Genomic DNA, 23,587 nt, shown 5'->3' with positions numbered 1-23,587 from the left:
GGGTGTGTCTATAGTCTGGACCAGTGTTGTGGTAGATACTGAAGAGGTGGGTGTGTCTATAGTCTGGACTAGTGTTTGTTAGATACTGAAGAGGTGGGTGTGTCTATAGTCTGGACTAGTGTGTGGTAGATACTGAAGAGGTGGGTGTGTCTATAGTCTGGACCAGTGTGTGGTAGATACTGAAGAGGTGGGTGTGTCTATAGTCTGGACTAGTGTGTGGTAGATACTGAAGAGGTGGGTGTGTCTATAGTCTGGACTAGTGTGTGGTAGATACTGAAGAGGTGGGTGTGTCTATAGTCTGGACTAGTGTGTGTTAGATACTGAAGAGGTGGGTGTGTCTATAGTCTGGACTAGTGTGTGGTAGATACTGAAGAGGTGGGTGTGTCTATAGTCTGGACCAGTGTTGTGGTAGATACTGAAGAGGTGGGTGTGTCTATAGTCTGGACTAGTGTGTGGTAGATACTGAAGAGGTGGGTGTGTCTATAGTCTGGACTAGTGTGTGGTAGATACTGAAGAGGTGGGTGTGTCTATAGTCTGGACTAGTGTGTGGTAGATACTAAAGAGGTGGGTGTGTCTATAGTCTGGACCAGTGTGTGGTAGATACTGTAGAGGTGGGTGTGTCTATAGTTCCTTCCTGCCACCAGGTCATTGGTCAGTATATTAAACACTGTAAGGCAGTGGGTTAAAAAGTGGGATGTTTCAGTTGTGCATTTGATTCCCTTTTAGTTAAATGTGCCTTTCTGCCTGTGTTTCAGTAAGTCTTAGTTTAATATAATACTAATGTGTTGGCTGTAATTGTCTATCAAGGAAAACACCACAACTCAGGAGGAACAGATTGCCTCCAGGCTGGAAGCTCGACTCCAGAGAGAGATCATGATTCTACAACATAATACAGAGGAGCTTCCTGCTGACAACTCTGAGCAGGTACCATTTAGTGTCAATACGTTACCTTCTAGACAGACAGTACTGGTAGTTACCTTAACAATACTTTACCTTCTAGACAGACAGTACTGGTAGCTACCTTAACAATACTTTACCTTCTAGACAGACAGTACTGGTAGCTACCTTAACAATACTTTACCTTCTAGACAGACAGTACTGGTAGCTACCTTAACAATACTTTACCTTCTAGACAGTACTGGCAGCTACCTTAACAATACTTTACCTTCTAGACAGACAGTACTGGTAGTTACCTTAACAATACTTTACCTTCTAGACAGTACTGGTAGCTACCTTAACAATACTTTACCTTCTAGACAGACAGTACTGGTAGTTACCTTAACAATACTTTACCTTCTAGACAGTACTGGTAGCTACCTTAACAATACTTTACCTTCTGATAGACAGTACTGGTAGCTACCTTAACAATACTTTACCTTCTAGACAGTACTGGTAGCTACCTTAACAATACTTTACCTTCTAGACAGTACTGGCAGCTACCTTAACAATACTTTACCTTCTAGACAGTACTGGTAGTTACCTTAACAATACTTTACCTTCTAGACAGACAGTACTGGTAGCTACCTTAACAATACTTTACCTTCTAGACAGACAGTACTGGTAGTTACCTTAACAATACTTTACCTTCTAGACAGTACTGGTAGTTACCTTAACAATACTTTACCTTCTAGACAGACAGTACTGGTAGCTACCTTAACAATACTTTACCTTCTAGACAGACAGTACTGGTAGCTACCTTAACAATACTTTACCTTCTAGACAGTACTGGTAGTTACCTTAACAATAATTTACCTTCTAGACAGACAGTACTGGTAGCTACCTTAACAATACTGTACCTTCTAGACAGACAGTACTGGTAACTACCTTAACAATACTTTACCTTCTAGACAGACAGTACTGGTAACTACCTTAACAATACTTTACCTTCTAGACAGACAGTACTGGTAGCTACCTTAACAATACTACCTTAACAATACTCTACCTTCTAGACAGACAGTACTGGTAGCTACCTTAACAATACTTTACCTTCTAGACAGACAGTACTGGTAACTACCTTAACAATACTTTACCTTCTAGACAGACAGTACTGGTAGCTACCTTAACAATACTTTACCTTCTAGACAGACAGTACTGGTAGCTACCTTAACAATACTGTACCTTCTAGACAGACAGTACTGGTAACTACCTTAACAATACTTTACCTTCTAGACAGACAGTACTGGTAACTACCTTAACAATACTTTACCTTCTAGACAGACAGTACTGGTAGCTACCTTAACAATACTACCTTAACAATACTCTACCTTCTAGACAGACAGTACTGGTAGCTACCTTAACAATACTTTACCTTCTAGACAGACAGTACTGGTAACTACCTTAACAATACTTTACCTTCTGGACAGACAGTACTGGTAGCTACCTTAACAATACTTTACCTTCTAGACAGTACTGGCAGCTACCTTAACAATACTTTACCTTCTAGACAGACAGTACTGGTAGCTACCTTAACAATACTTTACCTTCTAGACAGACAGTACTGGTAGCTACCTTAACAATACTTTACCTTCTAGACATACAGTACTGGTAGCTACCTTAACAATACTTTACCTTCTAGACAGTACTGGTAGCTACCTTAACAATACTTTACCTTCTAGATAGACAGTACTGGTAGCTACCTTAACAATACTTTACCTTCTAGACAGTACTGGCAGCTACCTTAACAATACTTTACCTTCTAGACATACAGTGCTGGTAGCTACCTTAACAATACTTTACCTTCTAGACAGACAGTACTGGTAGTTACCTTAACAATACTTTACCTTCTAGACAGACAGTACTGGTAGTTACCTTAACAATACTTTACCTTCTAGACATACAGTACTGGTAACTACCTTAGCAATACTTTACCTTCTTGACAGACAGTACTGGTAACTACCTTAGCAATACTTTACCTTCTAGACATACAGTACTGGTAGCTACCTTAACAATACTTTACCTTCTAGACATACAGTACTGGTAACTACCTTAGCAATACTTTACCTTCTTGACAGACAGTACTGGCAACTACCTTAACAATAATTTACCTTCTAGCGAGACAGTACTGGTAGCTACCTTAACAATACTTTACCTTCTAGACAGTACTGGTAGTTACCTTAACAATATTTTACCTTGTAGACAGACAGTACTGGTAGCTACCTTAACAATACTTTACCTTCTAGATATACAGTACTGGTAGCTACCTTAACAATACTTTACCTTCTAGACATACAGTACTGGTAACTACCTTAACAATACTTTACCTTCTAGACAGTACTGGTAGTTACCTTAACAATACTTTACCTTCTAGACAGACAGTACTGGTAACTACCTTAACAGAATATACTAATAACTCTTATAGATTTCTATATTTATTTATATCAGCATCTCAACATAAATATTTTTTTGCCTGTTGTAACAGGTAGCACCACTACTTTGATACACTTTCCTCTTAACTTTCTTGTGAACTCTCAACTGTCTCCGTCTGTTCTTATCAGTTGAACTTTTCTGTATTTTATTGAACTGTTTTCTCCCACTATCCTTTGTTGAGTAACTTCAAGTGATGACATGTGTTCCTCAGAACGTCAAGAACGCTAACATTGAGCTGAACAATCCTGCCAAGCATTTCTGCAGAGGCCTGACTGAAGGTTAGTTACATTACTGCTGCTGAATGACTACCTGTAATGACCTGTATCACAACATGTTATCATGTGTTTCCTGTGATTGTCAGACTGGACAGCAGACAGTGTTGTGGTGGCTGCCCTCGGTCGTCCCTTAGATCTTGGGATGTTGTATGACTCCCGCAGTGACTCATTTTGTTCAGGTACCGTATGCTTTTCCAGTTTAAAGACTTCAAAGTATTTTCGATGTAGTTATTGTTTTGCTCAGGTATGTGTGAAGAGTGCATAGTTTAAAGACAGCTGTTTTATCTAATGTTTAAAAGCATGGACTGCATCAGCGCTGGGCTAGCAAAGGTATCCATTTTGTTGAGTGCTGGACTTTATAGTTTGTCTTGTGAGTAGTTCATATTGTGAAATATGTATTATCATATATTGGGAAGTTCTGCAGGGAATATAATATCGTTTTATCTCCTTAGATGTCAGTCTTTGGGATAACAGTACAATAGCTTCCATGCGTCAGTCTCTACCTCGGCCTCTAACAGAGGTGAAGTGTATTGAAGGAGACTCCTTACAGGACAGATTCAGGGCTCTGGATGTGACCACTCCTCTCAGAGCCAGTGTCCTGTCTGGACTGGTGGAGGTTGGTGGTGCTGCTGGATACCTGAACCATCCTGTTCAGTCCACACTGCAGGACCGGGTCACTCTACAGTACAGAACCACTACCAGACTGGACATGCTCAGTCACAACGTGCTTCAGGAGGAGACAGACAGTACACAACGAAAGGCAACTCATGTGGTCATGGCTGTTCTCTATGGAGCTCAAGCGTTCTTCATATTTGACAGCAAACACATCAGCGGACAACACAGTGGTGCAGGAGAGGCAGATATGCACAGTGTTGTGAAGAGGATGATTCCCACCTTCACTGCAGATCAGATCTTTTCCAGCTTGAGTGACAATGAAAAACCAAACAGTTTGTTGTATCAGTGTACTCTCTACAGTGATGTAGACCATATCAATGGCTCCATGACGTGTGACAGAGCTTTGCAAGTCTATGAAACTCTCCCGAAGCACCTTGGACAGCAAGGAGAGAAAGCACTGCCTCTGTACGCATGGCTCTATCCTCTGAAGAATCTGGACAATTCAGTTGAAATCACGCTCCGATATTTCACAAAGACAGAGGGTGTGCTGGACCATCTGAGGCAGGTCACCATGAGATGCCAGGAGATGACAGACGTCACCAATGGTTGTGTGATGAAATGGTTTCCTGATCTGAAGTATAAACTGTCTAGATTATCAGAGCTTCTGCAGAAGTACCAGTCTGAGTTTAAGAGAGAGCTGGCCATGGCAGTAAAGGCCATGAGAGAGAGTGAAGGGGTTGATGAAAACAGACTGACAGACATTCTCCAGAACCATGACCAGTCTCCATTCTGTCTTCAGTCTATACAGCTGTGGCTAAACAACAAGGCAGCAGAGGTGAAGGCTCTGAATGTCTGTAAAACAAGAAACATCCCCATAATGAAATCCCAGGAAGAGCTGGGCGGTGTCCTCAGATCCTCAAAGGACAGGCTGCTGTGTTTCACTCTGACCTCCCTGGAGGATGAAGATCCATTCCTCTCTACTTTGAAGCATTACATACACTCTGTCCAAGAGAACACCATGAACCAATATGATCTCACTGGACAGCAGGAGACACAGCAACCATTCAAACCTCCAGATTTAACTCAGAAAATACAGTCTGCCCTTCGCTTGTTCATCAAATCCTATGAAGACAGCAGAGATGGAGAGAACATCAAGTTCATAGCAGCAGTTATACCAGATATCAGTGTTCCTGGATCCTCCATTCGTCTGTATCAACAAGGCAGTCTCATCACCACCAACTTCCAGCTGGGATTCAAACCTGATCCAGTCCAGGTAGCAGAGACAAAACAGAGCTGTGTCCTCCTGAAGTTTCCACAGTCAACCATCAGAAGACCTGAGAGGTACAGAGTAGAGTACAGAGTCATGACTACTGGTGTTAGCAAGGTTAGCAAACGGCCATGGAATGTAGTAGACACCCTGGCTCCTGCAGGAACCTGTCTGGTGCCACGTTTGAAACCGTTCGCACTGTACCAGATCAGGTACTCTGTTATAGAACACTCTGGTATGAGTGACTTCAGCAAGGTCATCGAGGTCAAGACCCTGAGATCCCCACCTGTACAGCTGTTTGTGAATCGTCTAGACAAGGAAACCGTCAAAGTGACTTGGCTCCAGCCTGAGTGTGATGATGGTGCCTCTGTACTCCACTACAAAGTAGACTATAAAGAGGCAGGACTGGAGGGCTGGTCTACCATGGTAACAGAGGGACCTGAATGTCAATGCATCATAACTCTGAACCTCAGTACCTGCTACAGAGTCAGAGTGTCAGCTGTCTATGGAGAAGGAGACACCAGTGAACCCAACAGAGAGACAGATGTCCCAGTCTATGGTGAGTTTCTACATAACTATTTACAAATGATGAGGAAACTAACATTTACCCTGTCCTGACCTAGCTAATTATCAAATTAAATGTGAAGACGTTTTACATTAAATAAGTCCTGACATCTGCAATTGTAATCTTCTTATTCCTATGTTTATTATGTGTCTATACAGTATATTAGTGTTAATATGACTCTATGTAGTTACATGTTTATTATGTGTCTACAGTATATTAGTGTTAATATGACTCTATATAGCTACATGTTTATTATGTGTCTATACAGTTTATCAGTGTTAATATGACTATGTAGTTACATGGTATGTGTCTATACAGTATATTAGTGTTAATATGACTAATATTTAAATCGCACTTTAAACTTAAATTAACTTTTATTTTTTATTTTTTTTGCAGTCTGGTCCATAGACCTCTCAGAGAGAAAGGCCTCCCTCCTCCTAGAAGTGCTGAAACTCCAACCAGAGAAGAAACCAGTGGAGCTGAAAGGCTGGTCAGATGAAGAGAGTGAAGTGAGGAGTTTCCTTCAGTGTCTGCCCTACATCTCACAGCTGAGGTGAGTCTGAACATGTGTGGTGGTTAGTGATTATGTGATGCTAGTGGTTATTATCTTGTAGAAACATTTGACAGACTGATTATTGTCGTGTAGAAACATTTGACAGACTGATTATTGTCGTGTAGAAACATTTGACAGACTGATTATTGTCGTGTAGAAACATTTGACAGACTGATTATTGTCTTGTAGAAACCTGATTTATAGAAACAATTCCTGGAATAACCAATGTTACCCAGATATGTGTCTTTTATAAATCTTGTTTATTTTATCTTTGAGACATTTTGTAACACGGAACCTGAAAGTTTATTCTCAGAATATCTAATCTACTAAACCAAATGTCATGTATATTATGGATCTTTCTCTGTTACATGGTGTTATATGTCCATATAACAGGCAGGTATTCATGTACGGTGAGGAACAAGTTTTGGCCCAGTTGTTTTGGCACTTTGGATTTTAAATGATACAATGACTATGAGTTTTTTTTCCTGAGGTTAAATTGCATACTGTCAGCTTTATTTTGAGGGTATTTTCATCCGTATTGGCTGAACTGTTTAGAAATTACAGCACTTTTTGTACCCCCCATTTTAGGGAACCAAAAGTATTTTTATAAATTCGATGATGTGTATTAAAGTGGTCTAAAGTTTAATATTTGGTCCCATATTCACAGCACGCAATTGTGACTCTACAAACTAGTTGGATGCATTTTGCTGTTTGTTTTGGTTGTTACAGATTATTTTGTGCCCAATAGAAATGAATGGTAAATAATGTATTGTGTCATTTTAGAGTCACTTTTATAGTAAATAAGAATAGAATATGTTTCTGAACACTTCTACACTAATGTGGACCACGATCTCGGATAATCCTGAATGAATCCTGAATAATGATGAGTGAGAACATTACAGAGACATAAATATCATAACCTCCAAGGAAATGCTAACGCCCCCTTTATTGTAATGGTGATGTCACGCTGGATAAGGATTAGGAGACAGGCGCAGCAATACGTTATTTAAAATAAAAAATATTTCTCCACCCGCTATACAGGATGTCATGAAAACGATGGGGGTGAAGCCCAAAACAAACACGCATATAAAACACAAAGGGATGTAACCCAAACAAAAGAGTGAGGTGTAAACCTCTACAATATACAGCCCGTGTGTTTTATATATATACTATATATAATAATATACACAGGATGAGACCCGTAATACTGGTCCAAAAGCCCATAAACAGGTAGTCCCAAGACCAACGGACATGAGACAATATTCCACAAGGACAATGGGGAACAGAGGGCACATATCTTCACATACTATTCAGGGGGAATGGAACCAGGTGTGCGTAATGAGACCAGGCAGTCTGGGGTTGGTGGTAATGAGACCAGACAGTCTGGGGTTGGTGGTAATGAGACCAGGCAGTCTGGGGTTGGTGGTAATGAGACCTGACAGTCTGGGGTTGGTGGTAATGAGATGAGACAGTCTGGGGTTGGTGGTAATGAGATGAGACAGTCTGGGGTTGGTGGTAATGAGATGAGACAGTCTGGGGTTGGTGGTAATGAGACCAGACAGTCTGGGGTTGGTGGTAATGAGACCTGACAGTCTGGGGTTGGTGGTAATGAGACCAGACAGTCTGGGGTTGTTGGTAATGAGACCTGACAGTCTGGGGTTGGTGGTAATGAGACCAGACATTCTGGGGTTGGTGGTAATGAGACCAGGCAGTCTGGGGTTGGTGGTAATGAGACCAGACAGTCTGGGGGTTGGTGGTAATGAGACCAGACAGTCTGGGGGTTGGTGGTAATGAGACCAGACAGTCTGGGGTTGGTGGTAATGAGATGAGACAGTCTGAGGTTGGTGGTAATGAGACCAGACAGTCCGGGGTTGGTGGTAATGAGACCAGACAGTCTGGGGTTGGTTGTAATGAGACCAGACAGTCTGGGGGGTGGTGGTAATGAGACCAGACAGTCTTGGGTTGGTGGTAATGAGATGAGACAGTCTGGGGTTGGTGGTAATGAGACCAGACAGTCTGGGGTTGGTGGTAATGAGACCTGACAGTCTGGGGTTGGTGGTAATGAGACCAGACAGTCCGGGGTTGGTGGTAATGAGATGAGACAGTCTGGGGTTGGTGGTAATGAGATGAGACAGTCTGGGGTTGGTGGTAATGAGTCCAGACAGTCCGGGGTTGGTGGTAATGAGACCAGACAGTCTGGGGTTGGTTGTAATGAGACCAGACAGTCTGGGGTTGGTGGTAATGAGACCAGACAGTCTGGGGTTGGTGGTAATGAGACCAGACAGTCTGGGGTTGGTTGTAATGAGACCAGACAGTCTGGGGTTGGTGGTAATGAGACCAGACAGTCTGGGGTTGGTGGTATTGAGACCAGACAGTCCGGGGTCGGTGGTATTGAGACCAGACAGTCCGGGGTTGGTGGTAATGAGACCAGACAGTCTGGGGTTGGTGGTAATGAGATGAGACAGTCTGGGGTTGGTGGTAATGAGATGAGACAGTCTGGGGTTGGTGGTAATGAGAACAGACAGTCTGGGGTTGGTGGTAATGAGACCAGGCAGTCTGGGGTTGGTGGTAATGAGATGAGACAGTCTGGGGTTGGTGGTAATGAGTCCAGACAGTCTGGGGTTGGTGGTAATGAGATGAGACAGTCTGGGGTTGGTGGTAATGAGACCAGACAGTCTGGGGTTGGTGGTAATGAAACCAGACAGTCTGGGGTTGGTGGTAATGAGATGAGACAGTCTGGGGTTGGTGGTAATGAGTCCAGACAGTCTGGGGTTGGTGGTAATGAGATGAGACAGTCTGGGGTTGGTGGTTATGAGACCAGACAGTCCGGGGTTGGTGGTAATGAGATGAGACAGTCTGGGGTTGGTGGTAATGAGACCAGACAGTCTGGGGTTGGTGGTAATGAGTCCAGGTCTGTGACACCTAGAAAGCCAGGGTCGTAGACCTCCGAAGCTGGTGAACGGAATGAGCAGCTGTACCGGGGGATCTGTGACAGGTGATTGGTTAGCATGTCTTGGGATTTAAAATGCTAACCTCTCCCTGTTATTGTAATGGTGAGAGGTTAGCATGTCTTGGTGGTATGATATAAAATGCTAACTCCTCACTGTTATTGTAATGGTGAGAGGTTAGCATGTCTTGGTGGTATGATATATAATGCTAACCCCTCCCTGTTATTGTAATGGTGAGAGGTTAGCATGTCTTGGTGGTATGATATAAAATGCTAACTCCTCACTGTTATTGTAATGGTGAGAGGTTAGCATGTCTTGGTGGTATGATATAAAATGCTAACCCCTCCCTGTTATTGTAATGGTGAGAGGTTAGCATGACTTGGTGGTATGATATAAAATGCTAACCTCCCCTGTTATTGTAATGGTGAGAGGTTAGCATGTCTTGGTGGTATGATATAAAATGCTAACCTCTCCCTGTTATTGTAATGGTGAGAGGTTAGCATGTCTTGGTGGTATGATATAAAATGCTAACCTCCCCTGTTATTGTAATGGTGAGAGGTTAGCATGTCTTGGTGGTATGATATAAAATGCTAACCCCTCCCTGTTATTGTAATGGTGAGAGGTTAGCATGTCATGGTGGTATGATATAAAATGCTAACCTCTCCCTGTTATTGTAATGGTGAGAGGTTAGCATGTCTTGGTGGTATGATATAAAATGCTAACCTCCCCTGTTATTGTAATGGTGAGAGGTTAGCATGTCTTTGTGGTATGATATCAAATGCTAACTCCTCACTGTTATTGTACTGGTGTTCGCAATTGATGTTATTCTTCAGTAACAGAAACTGCAGGGCAAATCAGTGGGAGAAAAATAGGTTTGTTGAAAAGGACAAATCATCACAGCTGAGGTGAGTCTGAACATGTGTGGTGGTTAGTGATTATGTGATGCTAGTGGTTATTATATTGTAGAAACATTTGACATATAAAACTTAAAGTGTTGATAAATCTTGTAGCGGTATTGTTAGAGAGGGGTAAAGGTAAAGATTTTGTTGGGGCGCCAGGTAGGTATTAACCCTGCTGAAAGGAAAAGAGTAGGATAGAGAGAGACCCACTACCAGACACACACATCAGCAGAAGAGACTGTCTAGAGTGTAGCCTGTTAGCCAGATAGCCAGTGGAGAGAAAAGATAAGACACACCATATAAAACACCCATCACAGCACAGGGGTAACCCCACCAATAATACCACATACAATAATGATGGCAGAGCAATTTAACGGCAACTTTATACAAACAATTTACAAGAAATAACCCAGTCATCAACATGAGATGATTTGCAGTAATCTGTATTACCTCTCAGTGGAGGAGTGCAGAGGGTATGAATGGTGGGGGGTCATAGACAAACAAAGGCCTTAAAATGTCCAACATCTTCTGGCCCACATGTCATTAGTACCACATCAATACAGTTCAAATAACAAGACACAATAAACTGGCAAGAAACCTCCCTTTAACTAAAATGTCAACCCAAATACATCTGGCAGGACAATAATAGTCCAGCCACGCTGAACCTCAAAGGGAAGAGCATTGAAAACAATAATAAAGTCTGCTGCAGTGTAAAGCACTGGAGAGAGAGAGAGAGAGAGAGAGAGAGGGGGGAGAGAGAGAGGGGGGAGAGAGAGAGGGACGAGAGAGAGAGAGAGAGGGCAGAGAGCGAGCGAGGAAAGAGAGAGAGAGAGAGAGAGGAAAGAGAGAGAGACAGAGAGAGAGAAGAGGAATAATTAACCAGAGTTGTTTAGCATCACCACTATCAAACTGCCCCCAGAGAGTCTCCTTTCTGACTGCTGATGCAAAGTGGCAGCACACGGTGAAGGCTCCGTATAAAACTACACATGTTGGTGAATCTGGGAACATTTATCAGCCCATTTCCTGACATAACTAATGTTGCATTACTAAATGTCACAGATAAATAATGTGATTGTCTCTAAAGTTAAATACTTTGACAAATAACCAAAGCACATTATTAGGGGTGGCAGAAAGCCTAGTGGTTAGAGTGTTAACCCACTGTTCCTAGGCCGTCATAGAAAATAAGAATTTGTTCTAGTTAAATGAAGGTAAAATATATGTTTTTTAATTGTATAACTACTTCATATATCTTTAACTATGACTGGTTTCATGTGTTCATCCATGTCTGAATCAGCTGTTACTGTCCTTGATGCAGGTTCTATCCAGATTGGTATGATCTCTCAAAGCAGATCAAGTTCCTGGTGGATCTCCTGTCTCAAGCAGCAGAGTGGGAGGAGCAGACAGGAGAGAAGACACTGAAGCTGGTATCATCAGTGTGTACTTACAGCACCTTTCCTTATCCCTATGGATACATTTCTAAACAGAGTGATTTCCTGCTGGATCTGTACTCACATGTGAAGGACTATGAGACTCCAACAGGCAGGAGTGTCCTTCCAGCATTACAGCCAGTTTACCAGTCAGCTCCTGCAGTCTGGTACATAGACCTCTCAGAGAGAAAGGCCTCCCTCCTCCTAGAAGTGCTGAAACTCCAACCAGAGAAGAAACCAGTAGAGCTGATGGGCTGGTCAGATGAAGAGAGTGAAGTGAGGAGTTTCCTTCAGTGTCTGTCCTACATCTCACAGCTGAGGTGAGTCTGAACATGTGTGGTGGTTAGTGATCATGTGATGCTAGTGGTTATTATCTTGTAGAAACATTTGACATTTAAAACTTCAAGTGTTGGTAAATCTTGTAGCGGTATTGTTAGAGAGGGGTAAAGGTAAAGATTTTGTTGGGGCGCCAGGCAGGTATTAACCCTGCAGAAAGGAAAAGAGTAGGAAAGAGAGAGACCCACTACCAAATCAAATGTATTTATATAGCCCTTCGTACATCAGCTGATATCTCAAAGTTCTGTACAGAAACCCAGCCTAAAACCCCAAACAGCAAGCAATGCAGGTGTAGAAGCACGGTGGCTAGGAAAAACTCCCTAGATAGGCCAAAACCTAGGAAGAAACCTAGAGAGGAACCAGGCTATGAGGGGTGGCCAGTCCTCTTCTGGCTGTGCCGGGTGGAGATTATAACAGAACATGGCCAAGATGTTAAAATGTTCATAAATGACCAGCATGGTCAAATAATAATAATCACAGTAGTTGTCGAGGGTGTAGCAAGTCAGCACCTCAGGAGTAAATGTCAGTTGGCTTTTCATAGCCGATCATTAAGAGTATCTCTGCTGTCTCTAGAGAGTTGAAAACAGCAGGTCTGGGACAGGTAGCACGTCCGGTGAACAGGTCAGGGTTCCATAGCCGCAGGCAGAACAGTTGAAACTGGAGCAGCAGCACGGCCAGGTGGACTGGGGACAGCAAGGAGTCATCATGTCAGGTCGTCCTGAGGCATGGTCCCAGGGCTCAGGTCCTCCGAGAGAGAGAAAGAAAGAGAGAAAGAGAGAATTAGAGAGAGCATACTTAAATTCACACAGGACACCGGATAAGACAGGAGAAATACTCCAGATATAACAAACTGACCCTAGCCCCCCGACACATAAACTAATGCAGCATAAATACTGGAGGCTGAGACAGGAGGGTTCAGGAGACACTGTGGCCCCATCCGATGATACCCCCGGAAAGGGCCAAACAGGCAGGATATAAGCCCACCCACTTTGCCAAAGCACAGCCCCCACACCACTAGAGGGATATCTTCAAACACCAACTTACCATCCTGAGACAAGGCCGAGTATAGCCCACAAAGATCTCCGCCACGGCACAACCCAAGGGGGGGCGCCAACCAAGACAGGAAGATCACGTCAGTGACTCAACCCACTCAAGTGATGCACCCCTCCCAGGGACGGCATGAAAGAGCACCAGTAAGCCAGTGACTCAGCCCCTGTAATAGGGTTAGAGGCAGAGAATCCCAGTGGAGAGAGGGGAACCGGCCAGGCAGAGACAGCAAGGGCGGTTCGTTGCTCCAGAGCCTTTCCGTTCACCCTCACACTCCTGGGCCAGACTACACTCAATCATAGGACCTACTGAAGAGATGAGTCTTCAATAAAGACTTAAAGGTTGAGACCGAGTCTGCGTCTCTCACATGGGTAGGCAGACCAGACACACACACATCAGCAGAAGAGACTGTCTAGAGTGCAGCCTGTTAGCCAGATAGCCAGTGGAGAGAAAAGATAAGACACACCATATAAAACACCCATCACAGCACAGGGGTAACCCCACCAATAATACCTCATACAATAATGATGGCAGAGCAATTTAACGGCAACTTCATAGAAACAATTTACAAGAAAGAACCCAGTCATCAACATTAGAGGATTTGCAGTAATCTGTATTACCTCCCAGTGGACGAGAGATAGGGAATAGAGAGGGAATAGAGAGGGATGAGAGAGGGGAGAGAGAGGTTAGAGAGGAGAGGGAGAGGGAAGAGAGAGAAGGAAGGGAGAGGGAAGAGAGAGAGGGAAAAGAGGGAGAGGGAGACGGAAGATAGGGAGAGAGGGAAGAAAGAGAGAGGGAAGAGAGAGAAGAGAAAGTGAGAGGGAAGAGAGAGAAGGAAGGGATAGGGAGGAGAGAGAGAGGGAAGAGAGGGAAGAGAGATAGGGAAGAGAGAGGGAAGAGAGATGGAAGAGAGAAAGAAAAGAGAGAGAGAGGGAAGAGAGAGAGAAAGAGAAAGGTAAGAGAGAGAGAGAGGAAGAGAGGGAAAAGAGAGAGAGACGAGAGAGGGAAGAGAGAGAGAGAGGGAAGAGAGAGAGAGAGGGAAGAGAGAGAAAGAGAGGGGAGAGGGAAGAGGGAAGAGAGAGAGAGAGAGGGAAGAAGGAGAGAGGAGAGGAAGAAAGGGAAGAGAGCGAGTGGAGAGAGAGTGGGGGGAGAGAGAGACGAAAGAGAAAGAGAGAGAGAGAGGGAAGAGGGAGAGAGAGTGGAGAGAGAGAGAGAGAGAGAGAGAGGGAAGATGGAGGGAAGAGAGAGGAGGAAGAGAAAGAGAAAGGGGGGAGAGAAAGAGGGAGAATAACCCAGAGTTCTTCAGCATCACCACTATCAAACTGCCCCCCAGAGAGTCTCCTTTCTGACTGCTGATGCAAAGTGGCAGCACACGGTGAAGGCTCCGTATAAAACTACACATGTTGGTGAATCTGGGAACATTTATCAGCCCATTTCCTGACATAACTAATGTTGCATTACTAAATGTCACAGATAAATCATGTGATTGTCTCTAAAGTTAAATACTTTGACAAATAACCAAAGCACATTATTAGGGTTGGCAGAAAGCCTAGTGGTTAGAGTGTTAACCCACTGTTCCTAGGCCGTCATAGAAAATAAGAATTTGTTCTAGTTAAATGAAGGTAAAATATATATTTTTTAATTGTATAACCTCTTCATATATCTTTAACTATGACTGGTTTCATGTGTTCATCCATGTCTGAATCAGCTGTTACTGTCCTTGTTGCAGGTTCTGTCCACGGAGGTCTGATCCCTCAAAGCTGATCAAGTTCCTGGTGGATCTCCTGTCTCAAGCAGCAGAGTGGGAGGAGCAGACAGGAGAGAAGACACTGAAGCTGGTATCATCAGTGTGGACTTACAGCACCTTTCCTTTTCTCAATGGAGACAATTCTGAACAGAGTGATTTCCTGCTGGATCTGTACTCACATGTGAAGGACTATGAGACTCAAAAAGGCAGGAGTTTCCTTCCAGCATTACAGCCAGTTTACCAGTCAGCTCCTGCAGTCTGGTCCATAGACCTCTCAGAGAGAAAGGCCTCCCTCCTCCTAGAAGTGCTGAAACTCCAACCAGAGAAGAAACCAGTGGAGCTGAAAGGCTGGTCAGATGAAGAGAGTGAAGTGAGGAGTTTCCTTCAGTGTCTGTCCTACATCTCACAGCTGAGGTGAGTCTGAACATGTGTGGTGGTTAGTGATCATGTGATGCTAGTGGTTATTATCTTGTAGAAACATTTGACATATAAAACTTAAAGTGTTGATAAATTTTGTAGCGGTTTTGTTAGAGAGGGGTAAAGGTAAAGATTTTGTTGGGGCGCCAGGCAGGTATTAACCCTGCAGAAAGGAAAAGAGTAGGATAGAGAGAGACCCACTACCAGACACACACACATCAGCAGAAGAGACTGTCTAGAGTGTAGCCTGTTAGCCAGATAGCCAGTGGAGAGAAAAGATAAGACACACCATATAAAACACCCATCACAGCACAGGGGTAACCCCACCAATAATACCTCATACAATAATGATGGCAGAGCAATTTAACGGCAACTTCATAGAAACAATTTACAAGAAAGAAACCAGTCATCAACATTAGAGGATTTGCAGTAATCTGTATTACCTCCCAGTGGACGAGAGATAGGGAAGATAGGGAGAGAGGGAAGAGAGGGAGCGGGAAGAGAGGGAAGAGAGAGAGAGGGAGGGAAGAGAGAGAGAGGGAGGGAAGAGAGAGAGAGAGGGAAGATAGGGAGAGAGGGAAGATAGGGAGAGAGGGAAGAGAGAGAGCGGGAAGAGAGGGAGAGCGGGAAGAGAGGGAGCGGGAAGAGAGAGAGAGGGGAGAGAGAGAGGGGGAAGAGAGAGAGAGGGGAGAGAGAGAGGGAAGAGAGAGAGAGGGGAAGAGAGAGAGAGATGGAAGAGAGGGAGAGAGAGAGAGGGGAGAGAGAGAGAGGGAAGATAGAGAGAGGGGAAGAGAGAGAGAGGGGAAGAGAGATACAGAGAGTGAGGGAAGAGAGAAAGCGAGAAGAGAGGGGAGAGAGAGAGAGGGAAGAGAGGGGAGAGAGAGAGAGGGGAGAGAGAGAGAGGGGAGAGAGAGAGAGAGGGAAGAGAGAGAGAGAGGGGAAGAGAGAGAGAGGGGAAGAGAGATACAGAGAGTGAGGGAAGAGAGAAAGAGAGAAGAGAGGGGAGAGAGAGAGAGAGGGAAGCGAGAGAGAGGGGAAGAGAGAGAGAGGGAAGAGAAAGAGAGGGAAGGAGAGAGAGAGAGTGAAGGATGAGAGAGAAGGAAGAGAGGGTGAGACGATAGAAAGGGGGGAGGGAGAGAGAGAGAGAGGGGGGGGAGAGAGAGAGAGTGAGGGAGGCATGAAAGAGTGAGGGAAGCGAGAAAGAGTGAGGGAAGCGAGAGAGAGGGAGGGAGAAGAGAGAGAGAGAGCTCTGAAACACTTCACACAGGAGCAACAGATCAATAGACACCCCGCCCAGACCAGCGAGACACTCTCCCAGACCTGCGGGACCCCCCCCCTGGACCTACACATAGAGAACCCACGCCAAGAGGACTTACATCCAGACCACAACACCACCAGCCACATCCACACCCCCACCCCAACCAATCAACACCCCCCCACGTCAATCATGCCCACACCCCATTTAGGCCCCCTCAGATCAGACCTATACCCCTCCTGCCCACCCCATGCACCCCACCCCCGCAAAGAGGGCATCAACATGGAAGTCACACATACGCCCAGGTAGTGAGCGGGCAAACAGGCCCAACCCCCACTCTTACACCCGCCCAAGCCAATGGCATGTACCAGATGCTCAGCAGGCTCTGCTCACACTTACTGGCCTGAGAACAAACCACACGACCAACAACATTGGACACTTTATGGAGAGAGAGGAGACAGAGGAGAGAGAGAGGGAAGAGAGAAGGGAGAGAGAGGTAGGGAATAGAGGAGATGGTAGAGAGAGAAGAGAGATGGGAGAGAGAGAGAGGGGGAGGCGAGGATGACAGGGAATATGGATGAGGGAATAGGGAAGAGGGAAGAGAGAGAGAGAAAGAGTGAAAATAAACAGAGTTGTTTAGCATCACCACTATCAAACTGCCCCCCAGAGAGTCTCCTTTCTGACTGCTGATGCAAAGTGGCAGCACACGGTGAAGGCTCCGTATAAAACTACACATGTTGGTGAATCTGGGAACATTTATCAGCCCATTTCCTGACATAACTAATTTTGCATTACTAAATGTCACACATAAATAATGTGAATGTCTCTAAAACTAAATACTTTAACATATAACCAAAGCACATTATTAGGGGTGGCAGAAAGCCTAGTGGTTAGAGTGTTAACCCACTGTTCCTTGGCCGTCATAGAAAATAAGAATTTGTTCTAGTTAAAGGAAGGTAAAATATATGTTTTTTAATTGTATAACTACTTCATATATCTTTAACTATGACTGGTTTCATGTGTTCATCCATGTCTGAATCAGCTGTTACTGTCCTTGTTGCAGTTTCTGTCCATGGAGGTCTGATCCCTCAAAGCGGATCAAGTTCCTGGTGGATCTCCTGTCTCAAGCAGCAGAGTGGGAGGAGCAGACAGGAGAGAAGACACTGAAGCTGGTATCATCAGTGTGTACTTACAGCACCTTTCCTTTTCCCAATGGAGACACTTCTAAACAGAGTGATTTCCTGCTGGATCTGTTCTCACATGTGAAGGACTATGAGACTCAAACAGGCAGGAGTGTCCTTCCAGCATTACAGCCAGTTTACCAGTCAGCTCCTGCAGTCTGGTCCATAGACCTCTCAGAGAGAAAGGCCTCCCTCCTCCTAGAAGTGCTGAAACTCCAACCAGAGAAGAAACCAGTAGAGCTGAAGGGCTGGTCAGATGAAGAGAGTGAAGTGAGGAGTTTCCTTCAGTGTCTGTCCTACATCTCACAGCTGAGGTGAGTTGGATCAGTACATTTCAGGGATTGTAGTTGTCTGTCCCTGTATTTCCCTTTAGAGAGGATGTTTGTAGCTTTCTGCAGTCTTTGTCTTTTTAAGACATTGTCATATGAAACTTCAAGTGGTAACATTTATACACAGAATACCAGATTCCCTGAAATAACAAATGTTGCCCAGAATTGTGAATCTATATTCACATATACTCAGAATACCTAATCTAGAGAGGTCTTGTTACAATAAACCTGAACGTTTATATTCAGAATATCTAATCTATAAACCAAATGTCTTTTATGTTATGTATCTTTCTCTGTGACATGGTGTTATATTTCCAGATAACATGTATTCATGTACAGTGAGGTCAACGTACTGGGACACATTTGTTATTTTGTCTCTGTACACTTTGACATGATACAATGACTGAGGTTAAAGGTCAGACTGTCAGCTTTAATGTCATTTTCACCGTTTAGAAAGTGCTGGAGTACCGAGCCAAAACAACAAACCATGTGTCACTGTCCCAATACATTTGGACGTCACTGTCTCCTAAATGTCTGATTTGATGTCCTCCATGTTTTGCTGTTTCAGCTGTGATGATGACAGGTTCTTCCAGACTGTGTGTGAATCCATCCCTGTGAGGTCCAGAGAGGAGGACCAGCAGTTGGCCTCTCTCCTCCAGGCCTTGGGCTCCACCCTGTCACTGGGAGGAGAGTTACCCAGGAAAACCTGCAGGTCTGTGGGGAGAGTCCTGGGTCTCTGTGCCTCCAGAGTGGACCTCACTCTCACCCCCAGCAAGATCTCTCTCAAAGGAGCCACACTTCTTTTGAGACATGAGTCAAAGCTCCACAAACTCGGGTATGTTCAGTAAGACAGCTTTTACAGGTCTATTGAATAGTTGATTTTCCTACTGAGCATTTATCTGGCAAGGTTTCTCTGTTTCAAGTGACTTTAGTTTCGTCTTTTCATTCCAGGCTGAGTGTGGGTATGGCAGTGAAACTGTCCAGACTGGTTAGGAGGACAGGGAGAGGTTCTACTCCACTGACTGTCCCAGAACTCTCCCTGGTCCTAAAGAGCAGCCAGACACCAGAGAGAGTGTTATCCAGGGCTCTGAGTAGTGTGGCTTCCCTGCTGAGACTCTGGAGGGTTCAGTGTCTGGACCTGACTGACCTCTGGATCCAGGGTCACTCTCTCATCACACTGCTGTGTCACCAGGGACCTCTCTCTCTCAGGTCAGTCTGAAGCTGATGTATTTTAAAAGTAGAAATAGTAACGTCATTCATGTGTTTTTCTTCATATTTCTGACTGCCTGTTTGTTCCAACCTCCTAGACTGAACTCAGACACTCTGCAGCAGCTGACTGTAGTTGTGTATGAAGCTCAGGACAAGGACTTGACTCAGTGGTTCCTGGAGAAGGTTGGTGGAGACCTGACCTCCTGCAGGCTGGACTGGGAAGTGCTTCTCTCTCTGCTGCAGCATTCAACCCACAACATCACTGTGGACCTCAGGAAGAACAGGCTTCTAGAGAAGAACATCTCAGATCTTCTCCCCTTTCTGGGAAGGGTTACTCTCAAGAGGTGGGAGAACTTCTTTCTCTGTTCAGACTTTCTAGAAATAATAAAATAACTATTTGTATCCAGTGACATGTTGTTCTGAGTTATCCTCTGTAATATCATGAGGGTTTTATTCAATAGGTGGGAGATCTTTATTCAATATTTATAGACTTTAATTATTCATGTCCTATCCAGCCAGTTGTTACTATGTGAGTTATCCTCTGTAATATCATTAGGGTTTTATTCAATAGGTGGGAGATCTTTATTCAATATTTATAGACGTTAATTATTCATGTCCTATCCAGCCAGTTGTTGCTATGTGAGTTATCCTCTGTATTATCATTAGGGTTTTATTCAAGAGGTGGGAGATCTTTATTCAATATTTATAGACTTTAATTATTCATGTCCTATCCAGCCAGATGTTACTATGTGAGTTTTCCTCTGTATTATCATTAGGGTTTTATTCAAGAGGTGGGAGATCGTTATTCAATATTTTAGACTTTAATTATTCATGTCCTATCCAGCCAGTTGTTACTATGTGAGTTATCCTCTGTATTATCATTAGGGTTTTATTCAAGAGGTGGGAGATCGTTATTCAATATTTTAGACTTTAATTATTCATGTCCTATCCAGCCAGTTGTTACTATGTGAGTTATCCTCTGTATTATCATTAGGGTTTTATTCAAGAGGTGGGAGATCGTTATTCAATATTTATAGACTTTAATTATTCATATCCTATCCAGCCAGTTGTTGCTATGTGAGTTATCCTCTGTATTATCATTAGGGTTTTATTCAAGAGGTGGGAGATCGTTATTCAATATTTATAGACTTTAATTATTCATATCCTATCCAGCCAGTTGTTACTATGTGAGTTATCCTTTATAAAATCTTGACATAACCACAACAATCCATTCTCCATGTTTGTTCAGGTCCAGTTCCAGCTTTGTAAAGTCCTCCATCAGACACATCTATGACAGTAGAGACAGTGACTGTGTGTCCAGTTTGTTGAGATCTTCAGACCATTGGATCAACCTGAACAGCAGAGAGCTGGACAGAGTGGACTGTACTGCTCTGTGTTTTACCCTGCAGCACAGCCACCAAGTCAAAGTCAACCTGCTGTGGACCTCCATACCACCGGGGGAGATAGAGAGCATCCTGCCTCTTCTGGACAGAGTCTCCCAACTCAGGTTTAGTTGGCACTCTTTGACCCTGCTAGAATGGATAGAACTATGAGGCTTTCCACTTCCTGACTGATTTAACCTCTAACCCTAACCTTAGTGTAACGTACTAACCTTAACCTCAGCTAGGGGTGGAATTGAAGGGGAACGCCTGGGAGTTGACCTGATAAACAGAGTTGTAGTGTGTTTATCAGTGTTTTAATGTGTGATGGTGTGTAAATAAGTCTCTCTCTCTCTCTGTCTCTCTCTCTCTCTCTCTCTCTCTCTCTGTCTCGCTGTCTCCCTATGTCGCTCTCTCTCTGTCTCTCTCTCTGTCTCTCTCTGTCGCTCACTCTCTGTCTCTCTCTCTGTCTCTCTCTGTAGTGTTGACAGGAGGTTACTGTTGAGTTTCCTCCAGTGCTGTGCTGCCTCTCAGATCCAGCAGGGGGCACCACCACCACCAACAGCAGTATGGCTGCTCAGGTCTCTGCACTACAGGCTGGACTTCTCCTGCTCCTCCTCTGTGGACCTGTCAGCTCAGGACCCAGGAGAGGCTCTGTGTCTGACCACTGACCACTGCAGGGCCATCAACTCTGTTCTGAAGCAGAACCAACACAGCACCCAGCTGGTCCAGAACCAGGTCCAGCTCATCCTAAGAGACTGTGAGGTGGAGGACAGAGCACTGAGGGAGCTGCTTCCCATCCTGCATATCGTCAAGCTGAGGTTAGACATACAAAGACAAACATTTGACCAACTAGTTTATCAGTAGGAGTTAAACCTACTCTGTGTCATGATGTTGTCTCTGTTTCTTGTCCTCTCAGTTCCAGCAAAGCTCTGCTACTTCAGCTGCTGGACCTTGTGTGTGAGGGTATTGAAGAGGGGCTGCTGAGGCACACAGAGTCCCTGTGCAGAGCCCTGGATGGGGAGCTGGACCTCAGTGAGACCAGGCTGGATCAGAAGGCCTGTGGATCTCTGGCCCTGGTTCTGGAACACTCAGAGGGTCTGTCAGAACTGGACCTCAGCCACTGTCAACTCACAGACCACCACCTACAGCCCCTGATCACACACCTGCATAAAGTACAAGTCCTGGAGTGAGTGGCTTTCACTGTGTGTGTGTGTGTGTGTGTGTGTGTGTGTGTGTGTGTGTGTGTGTGTGTGTGTGTGTGTGTGTGAGTGACTAGATGACAAATGTCTCTCTCTCTCTCTCTCTCTCTCTCTCTCTCTCTCTCTCTCTCTCTCTCTCTCGTTGGAGTGCATGCTGGGAGTGAGTTGTCAAGCAGGAGTGTTTGTGAGAGCGAATGGAATTTCTTTTCACTCTATTGGGTTTTGGTATGTAGATATATATATATTCATTAGTTTAGTTGTTTTAAGGGTATATTGTTTAACTATCATTAAGCACGTATAAGGGTGGTGGGATCGTTGAGGTTGTTTGTTTGTTTTTTCGCGAGGGCACAACCAGCGGGTGGGGCTGGTTGGAATGGCCACTCGAGGAAGTGTAGAGTTTGAAAAACTAAGCCGGAGGCATGGGGTAAAGATTCCAGCGTCGGCAGGGTGTTCAGTAGAAGAATGTAGCCTGGCTGTGGGTGCTATCATTGGGTATGATAGCATCAAATCAGCCTCAAGGATGAATAGCGCTGTAGTGATCTTTTTAGATTCTATTGAAAAGGTGAATAAAATAGTGGAGACGGGTGTTGTGTTGCGGGAGGCACAGACGCAAGTATTTCCGCTTATGAATCCGGCGAAAAAAGTGATACTGTCTAACGTGCCACCTTTTGTTAGAGATGAAATATTGGAGCGAGAGTTATCTCGTCATGGTCAAATCTCCGTTGCTGAAACATGTCGTGTCTCATAGGAGACAAGTGCATATGATTTTAAAAAAGGACGTAGATGAACTGAATTTAGCGTTCAGTTTTAAGATTGATGGATTTGATTATGTATTTTATGCTTCGACGGAATCAATGAAATGCTTTGGTTGTGGAAAAGAGGGGCATTTGGTGCGCAGTTGTCCCGAGAATGAGCGCGCTGAGACCGGTAGTGGTTATAGTGCTGGTGCAAATAGCGCACCACCGCGAAGGGATGAACATGCTAAGGGTGCAGGGGAAGGGAGAAGGTGGGCAGATGTGGTTGGAAAAGTAGGAGAAGAAGGCATTGTGGATAAGGTGGAAATCGTGGTAGATCAGAAAAAAGAGGGAGGGGAAACAGGTGGTGAGATTGCGACTGCCGTCGCTGAGGAATGCTGGAAAATGAAATTGGAGGGCAAGAGGAGATTGAAATAACGGAAAAAGAAGCAGCTGTTTTCAAAATACCTAGGAGTAAAAGGAAGAATTTAAGGGGGGGTGAAGGGTCTAGTTCTAAGAGAAAGGTAGAGAAAGGTAGAGAGTGATAAATCAGTTGAAGATGAACAAGTGGTAGAGATGGTGGAGTTTTCTTCTGGGGAGGATAGCGAGAGTGAGTCTTCTGACGCGTCACAACAATGTAGCGAGACAAATGGGATAGAAGGGAGATATGGAATTGAGAAGATACGTCAATTTCTGAAGTTGACAAAAGGGAAGAAATATATGCAGGATTACAATGTAACTGATTTTTTCCCTGAAAGTGAATTGTTTATTGAATCAGCAAAGTTTCTGATGTCAAAAATTACAGGAGGAGGGTTGAAAAGCCCTGAAATTGCTAG

The 23,587-nt window shown here is 44.3% G+C and overlaps 1 protein-coding gene across 1 annotated transcript in view; it reads left to right on the top strand.

Annotated features, from left to right (window-relative positions):
* The first annotated feature begins 709 nt into the window (after window positions 1-709).
* The window catches only part of LOC129841973 (uncharacterized), a 28,547-nt gene continuing 5,669 nt past the window's right edge, over window positions 710-23,587 (top strand). Inside the window, exons 1-14 of the mRNA XM_055910337.1 lie at window positions 710-924; window positions 3,578-3,644; window positions 3,728-3,820; window positions 4,094-6,082; window positions 6,485-6,641; window positions 11,804-12,235; window positions 15,028-15,459; window positions 17,781-18,212; window positions 18,796-19,062; window positions 19,179-19,436; window positions 19,535-19,780; window positions 20,686-20,943; window positions 21,298-21,636; window positions 21,735-22,004. Coding sequence (XP_055766312.1) covers window positions 874-924; window positions 3,578-3,644; window positions 3,728-3,820; window positions 4,094-6,082; window positions 6,485-6,641; window positions 11,804-12,235; window positions 15,028-15,459; window positions 17,781-18,212; window positions 18,796-19,062; window positions 19,179-19,436; window positions 19,535-19,780; window positions 20,686-20,943; window positions 21,298-21,636; window positions 21,735-22,004 — 5,291 coding nt within the window. The 5' untranslated portion in view covers window positions 710-873. The remainder of the gene's footprint in view (window positions 925-3,577; window positions 3,645-3,727; window positions 3,821-4,093; window positions 6,083-6,484; window positions 6,642-11,803; window positions 12,236-15,027; window positions 15,460-17,780; window positions 18,213-18,795; window positions 19,063-19,178; window positions 19,437-19,534; window positions 19,781-20,685; window positions 20,944-21,297; window positions 21,637-21,734; window positions 22,005-23,587) is intronic.

The sequence above is a fragment of the Salvelinus fontinalis genome, unplaced genomic scaffold (genome assembly GCF_029448725.1).
Source record: "Salvelinus fontinalis isolate EN_2023a unplaced genomic scaffold, ASM2944872v1 scaffold_0005, whole genome shotgun sequence".
In the NCBI taxonomy this organism is placed as follows: domain Eukaryota; kingdom Metazoa; phylum Chordata; class Actinopteri; order Salmoniformes; family Salmonidae; genus Salvelinus; species Salvelinus fontinalis.
Note: the sequence above shows the minus strand (reverse complement) of the source record. Positions and strands in the feature narration are given on the sequence as shown.